Below are 7,220 nucleotides of genomic sequence, written 5' to 3' on the forward strand. Positions count from 1 at the left end.
GTGGCACAACCAGTTATTAGATTTAGGGGGAATTACTTTTTCACGTAGGGCCAGGCAGGTTTGGACTGCTTTTTTCCCTTAATAAAATAAATAATCCTTTAAAAACTGCATTTTGTATTTACTTACATTATCTTTGTGTAATCCAGTGTAGACAGCGTCACTGATTATGGGCTCTACTGTATTTTGCCGCTCGCATCCGGTGTAGACACTGTGTTTAATGTTGTTGGTGAGGAAGAAAGCCTGTGTGTGTCCTATGCCTTAGCGTACAGCATGAAACCCACAATAAATTAATAAATAAATAACAGAGAGAATAATAATAATAACAGTTATTCTCTCTATGCTATTTTTCAGTGTTTCAAGTGATGCAGGTGTTTTTTTCCCTGTAGGTTTTTTTAAATTAAAAAAACATACATTTTTCATAATGTTTAGTGAAATTATTTGGCGCGACCAAAAAAGTTTGAGAACCACTGGTCTAAAGTTAACAGACTGTTTAAAAAGTGCAGTCCACATGTTTACATGTTTATTACAGTGACTTTGAATTACCTAAAGTAGTGTGGTAAAGCAACATATTTGTTTTTATATTTCTGCAATCTACTTTAGTTTGTGTAATTTGTTACTGACTTTCATATTAATGTTTACACCAGGCTTATTTGGCAGTGCTTTATGTTGTCATAATTATTACATGCTTACAAGGTTGGAAGTTCAACAAAGACGGTCAGTATACTGTGATAGTAATTGTTAAATAAAAATGTCATTCATATCAATTCATGCATCACCTAATTTCATCGTAACATATAGGCCTGGCCTACAGAAAAGGACATTTATGTTTAATCTATCTAATATTGTGTTGGTCATACTATACAATGATTTATAGCTTGTCTTTTTTAAATAAAGAGCTTTAATAAATAATTGCATATTAAATCGCAATATTGGTAAAAAAAATCACAGATTATTTTCCAAAGTCATTCAGCCCTATTCTTAAATTCATTTTGGGCTACCAAAATCTGAAGAATGTCTGCCCGAAGGGCTACCAGCGATTTTGAAATTTTGTGAGCCCTGAGTAGCAAGAATACGTTTGTGAACCCTTTGAAAATATCTGGATTTCTGCATTGATCACTCGAAATGTGGTCTAATCTTAATCTAATTCGCAATAAAAGACGAGCACAATCTGATTTAATAATAACACACAAAGTTTTCTTTATTTTTCAATATTTTTTGAAGACATTGAGTCATTGTTGACAATGCCTGCTGGAAAAAGTAAGTAAACGTCTGTTTTATGACATCTCCAAAAAATAATTGTCAGTTGGAGATGAGAATGGAAGTTTGGATTGCTCGGGTGCCCTGCCTACAAATGTAAGAAATTCTGAACTGTTACAGAACAGGCACTGCTACTTTGCTGTCATTGAAGGAACAATGAATTCAAAGTGTATCTAGATGTATTACTGGAGAATGTCAGTACAACAGTTTATGACTTCAGGAGAGGTTAGGTGATGCAACAAGACAATGACCCAAAGTACACAAATAAATCAACTAAAGAATGGCTGGGGAATAAAAGGAAAATGTATTTCCCTGACCTTAACCCAATGCAGATGCTGTGGCATAACCTAGGGAGGGCTGTTCTAGCATGACCGCTCAGAAATATTGATAAACTGAAACAGATTTGTGGGGAAGGATGGTCCAAAATTGGTCAAAAGTCATGTAAGCAACTAGATTTGGTTGAGGTTTTGCTGCTAAAGGAGGATCTGCAAGCTACTGAAAGTTAACTTTTTTTCACCCTGCACTGCAATAAAAATGTGAAAAGTACAATTGTTTGTGTATTATTAGTTAAGTCAGTTTGTATTTGTCTAAAATTGTGAGTTAAATTAAGATCAGGCCACATTTTATGAGTTATAAAAGCAGAAATCCAGATATTTTGAAAGGATTCACTAGGGTTGGGTACCGAAACCTGGTACCAATATTAGTGGTCGACTGATATTGTTTTTTTTGACAGCCGATATCTTGGAAAGCAGGGTGGCCGATATAAAGTATTTTTCACAAATAAACAAATATTTAATAAAAATATAATTAAAAAGGAAGTAAATATTGTAACCAATAGGGCACTCAGTATTCTGGGAAGTTTGTGTGCATTGGGAATCACATTTTTTCAAATAAAGCCAAGGTAACACTCATTTTACATACAGCACACAGTGAAAATGACATGAATATGACATTGGGCAAAAGCATGAAGCGTAGCATAATTTGAAATCACGAGTTTAAAGTTTGTCAATCGCACGTCTCAAAGAAGCTGAACTCTCCTCCTGTTCGTATTCAATTCGCACAGACCAACTGTCATGCAGGGTACACGCGATCGTGCACAAATGCACACTTCATATGATCTCACAGCTGGATTCGACTAGATTTGTTTAAATTATGTAAATGCGTATTTGCTGAATGAAGGCAAACGAGAAAGTATTATAATGTTTGCCTTTCTATTACTAACAATATAAAAGCAATCGTTATAATACTTTTTTGTATACATTTTAATTCCTTTGTTTAACAGTTCTATCTGATTATTAGACAGACTTCTGTCCGTGGACAGAACTGTTAACGACGACTGTTAATGCCATTCTCAGCACCGTCAAAATAAAAGTCCCGCCACGAACGCATCGGCCAAACAGAAAAATGTATCGGCTGATGCCGATATTTGAAAAATATCAGCCTTGACGATATATCGGTCGACCACTAACCAATATGACACCGGTACCTATGTAACCGGTATGTACTAGAACCGAATCAGAATGCAGATTTCGGTGCCTCATTTCGGTGCCATGCCTGAGTGATCGATTTAAATATTTGTCTTCTGGTTCTATGAAACGGACGTAAGAAGCATCATCACCAGCACCACAGACCGCACATGAAAAATAATTTCCCAACTGAGAAAATGCACGTGAACTTAAGTCGGAAAACTCCAATAATACAAATCCAACAAATCTTTGTAGTAACACGAGTGTCCATGTTGTTTTCACATTCCGACTTAAAAGCACAACTCAGGAAATGAGAGCATCCGAGGAGCGTGTGAATGCAGTAATTAGACTTGCTTTGATGGCAGCAGGTAGCCTTCCGTTAACTAAGCTAAACTTGCTTAAATTAAAATGCCTAAAGCTAAACCTCCCTTGTATTCACATTTCTAAACCTGTTGTCCAACAAAAGAGAACATTGTAACTAGACCTGGGTGATAAAACGGTATCAATATTTATCGACGGTACACCTTCTTCGATAACGATAGAACATTTTTTCATGAACATGAGTGACGCAGACAGCACACACAAACACGAACACATACTGAAATGAGTGCTGTGCCTGCCTGTGATGAGGAGATTGTGAATAAAGAATGAATATTAGTCGAATTTAAAATAAACATTTGCATTTGAATGTTAGGTGTCCATCAGGGAGCGTCATCAGTGGTGCGTGAGACGCGAAGATAATGATGTGAGCGAGGTTGTTGCATTTGAATGTTTTGTTAGTCTAGGCCACGCGACGCACCGCTGCTGTGTTATGCATTCAAAATATTAGAGAAATATAGAAACTCAATGCTGAGAAGAACTTTAGTTAAAACCGAAACCAAGCCATTCACACAGAATGCATATTCAGCGCATTTTTTAGTCGAACAAATGTGACTGCTGCACTCGCATCTCACACAAGAGATGTATAGAAAGCCATGCAAAGTTAAAACAATTTAAACTTTTAGAAAACACGTCACAAATTTGTGGAGGTTTATTCCTTTTCACTGTGTCTCATATGTTTTAAATGCAATCTGTGTGAATGGTGCTTTGGCTCTTTGAATTAAGCAATGCATAAATACATGATGCTGTTTTGTTCATAATTGTTTATGCAATTTACGAAATTATATTTGATTTTTATGAGTTAATTTAGACATAATGCACATTTTTATACACAGTTATTTCCTTGCGTTTACAATTTAAATGCGCTATTATTTTGCTCGTTGCGCCCTCCTGTGGCCTTGGAAGAGTAGACAAAAATTTCCTTAAGACCTATTTAATCTGCATATAAACCATTAGAAATTAGATATTTGTTTAATTTTTATTTTGTGTTTGATTGTTAAACCAAAATTATTTGTTGTTTGTCGCAATAAATTGGGTTAATTTAAAAATGCAGTGGTTAAATTTAAACCTTTTTATTCTATTGCTCTTAGTTTTAAAAAAAAGGTTATAAAAAATGTCAATAATTATTGATACCGGATGATATGAAACATTATATAGTTGATACATTTTTTAGCTATATCGCCCAGCCCTAATTATAATGTTTTTACTCCACAACACCTGTCAAATGCTTCCTTTTGTGATCTGATGTGGCTTCTTGTCACAGAATGAGGCAGAAAATATGTTCCATAGGCTACTTTAAAAAGAATACATCGATTAGCAATGGATTATAAATATACTTAATTATTATGAAAATTAGATGGCTTGAATAACACAGATAAACTATATTGTCACAGTCGAGTGTTTATTGTCTTTGTTTTATCATTCAAAACGTTTATATGTTCTGTTTACTCAGTTACATGTATAATAGCTATGCCTTTGTCCATATAAGGGATTTCCTGGAGGGTCATGAGTTCAGCTACTTCTGTGACTGGATATGTGGATTTTCTGTGTGAGGGCGCCCTCTGGCAGCCAGTATGAATGAAACAGACATCATGTGTTTATAGTGCTAATGGCCAAACCATAATTTGTTTGGGGAATTTTTATTTATTTATTTATTTTTAATAAGTATCGGTTCAGGCACCGGAAACGATTTTAAAAGTATCGATTTGGCACGGTATCGAAAAAAACCCAAACGATACCCAACCCTAGGGTTCACAAATTGAATATTGTCACTGTGTTGTTAGGTCATGTAAAATTGTAAACTATTAAACATAATTTTAATAGTTAATTAATTATTAAATTATTAATTTCATTAACTAGTAAACATAATTAATTAAAATTAAACATAATTTTAAAAACACTTAATTTAGTGAAAAACTTGACTTGATAATTTGCTGTAGAATTAATGCCCTAGATTGTGTAATGATGTAATGATGGTTCTTCTGATTGGGGAAAAAAAACATAAACCTCAAAAATATTTATATTAATATAAAAAGAATCTGTATGCAGTTGAGTATATTTACAGTATATTGTTTAAAATATGTCTGAACACATCAGAGACAATGTATTTTTACATTTATTTGAGAGTTTGAGCAAGTAAAACCTGGAGTAAATAATCATCTGTGCCAAGAAATGGATTATTGAATGTTCTTGCCATTCAAAACAAATTGATCAGAATCAAAGAACACAGTATGTTTGCACAAGTCCTAATGGAACTGTATCGGCTCGATTGTCTGGAGCAGATGGTTATATTTTATGAACAGCTGAACTGGTAGGCTTTGGAAAATTCCAGCACACAAAGGGTGTGGGATATTTATAAAGTCGTTCAGTGTCCCCCTCTACGAAATGCACCGGGTAATTTCAACATGATCCACTGTGGCTTCCTATCTTCTCGCTCTGGACCTCTGCCAAGAGGTAATGTGAATGGCAATGCTCAAATGCCTGTGTTCTGATTGGACAGCAAAAGTGGGGATAAGTTTACTAGCCAATGGAAGGGGTTTGAGCCAGAGGGTAAATCAGGACAGCTGATTGGCAACTCTTAAGCGTTAGTCCAGCCATACCATGGCTCTCTGCCAGAGCGTTTCTAAGTACAATGCAATGTTGTCACTTGCAGTTTCACTGATTGACAGCTTTTCCTTTACAAACTGGCAACACAACAGGACACCTTCCCCATTGTTTTTGGTGTGTATGTTTATGAATTAATACCTGACTTGTGACTTTTATGTTTGCATTGTCAGTGGAATGAGATCTCATTGTGTGTTGTTGGGTGGAAAATGCATTTAGATTTAGGGTGTAATATATTGTGCACAGTCTTTCATTTGGAAAGATGAGGATCGTCTGTCCACTTGGCTAGGTCATGCTTTCTAAACTGTGCATGAGTGAGATAAGTGAAGTCAGGATACCCACTGGCACTGACAAAATGTGGATGGACCCCTGTAGCAAAATCAATTAGTCAAATCAATGCACACTCAGGGTTTTACCAAGGCCTTTGTATTGGATTTGGGTCACTGCAGTGTTGAACTTAACTAGACTTACCATAGAGACTGATGCCCTCAATTTGGCCTCAGGTTGGGTCTCAGAAATCATTACCTGTCTCCAGATACATTAAATAAAGGCTTGATTAATCATACACCCTCCGCCCACTTCATAGTTTAACTGAGGGAGTGATAAAGTTGGATTTGGAAACATTGTATCTGTTATTTTACTGTCCAAATTTTGCAGGTCCTGCAATCCACAATAGTCCTGTAGTCCTCTTGCATGGTCACATGGGATGGGTCTTCCATCCTGACAATTATTAATGATTCACCTGTGTCTGTCCTCTAGCTGAGAGAAGCTGAACATCACGAGGAGAGAACCATTTGATGGAAGAAAAGAAAAAGCAAGAAGAAGAGACAAAGAAGGATACTGCACAGAAAACGGTCAGTTTGCTTTAATTTAAAAAAAAAACAAGAGGAAAAACACTTCTGGTAGCCTGGACTGAGAAGACATATTATTCTTTTTAATATAAGGCCAGTACCTGATGGATGACAATGATGGATAAAATTATATGCTGTTTTCCTTAACCCTCTGGGGTCGAGGGTGTTTTGGGGCCTGGAAAAGTTTTAACATGCCCTGACATTTGTGCTTTTTTCAGTTGCTTACAAACATTTGAATGTCTAAAGCTTAATAACACTGTAATCAGCACAAACTGGGCTACAATAATATGTGAGCAGCATGTATGTACGTGATTGTGTTTTTGAGAAAACATTTATGCGTGCTTAGTGAAAAACTAAAATTTTAAAGTCACTGAAATAAGGCCATAAAACACATACAGAACATTTGATCACAAGACTTTTGAGAACTGATCTTGAAGTCTAGAGTTTTTGCTTCAAAATTATGTGAAAATCATCTTACTCACTCATTCACAGTAAACAATATATTGATTTAAATTTTCTAAGACATTTTTTGTGTAGAAAAGGTATATGCGAGGAGGCGTGAATGGTCATGCAGATGCAGGTGAAGGAAATAGTGGTGTATTCGGTCCTAAAATAATTGTATAAACAATTGTAAGCATTTTTTCCCACAGTACCTTAGTATAGT

The 7,220-nt window shown here is 35.5% G+C and overlaps 1 protein-coding gene across 1 annotated transcript in view; it reads left to right on the forward strand.

The window, feature by feature from the left end:
• Positions 1–7,220, forward strand: part of LOC107566423 (trinucleotide repeat-containing gene 6C protein-like) — a 77,685-nt gene that overhangs the window by 23,359 nt on the left and 47,106 nt on the right. The window contains exon 2 of the mRNA XM_016251882.1: positions 6,465–6,559. Coding sequence (XP_016107368.1) covers positions 6,503–6,559 — 57 coding nt within the window. The 5' untranslated portion in view covers positions 6,465–6,502. The remainder of the gene's footprint in view (positions 1–6,464; positions 6,560–7,220) is intronic.

This window comes from Sinocyclocheilus grahami, unplaced genomic scaffold (genome assembly GCF_001515645.1).
Source record: "Sinocyclocheilus grahami isolate Dianchi unplaced genomic scaffold, SAMN03320097.WGS_v1.1 scaffold1074.1, whole genome shotgun sequence".
Taxonomy (NCBI): Eukaryota; Metazoa; Chordata; class Actinopteri; order Cypriniformes; family Cyprinidae; genus Sinocyclocheilus; species Sinocyclocheilus grahami.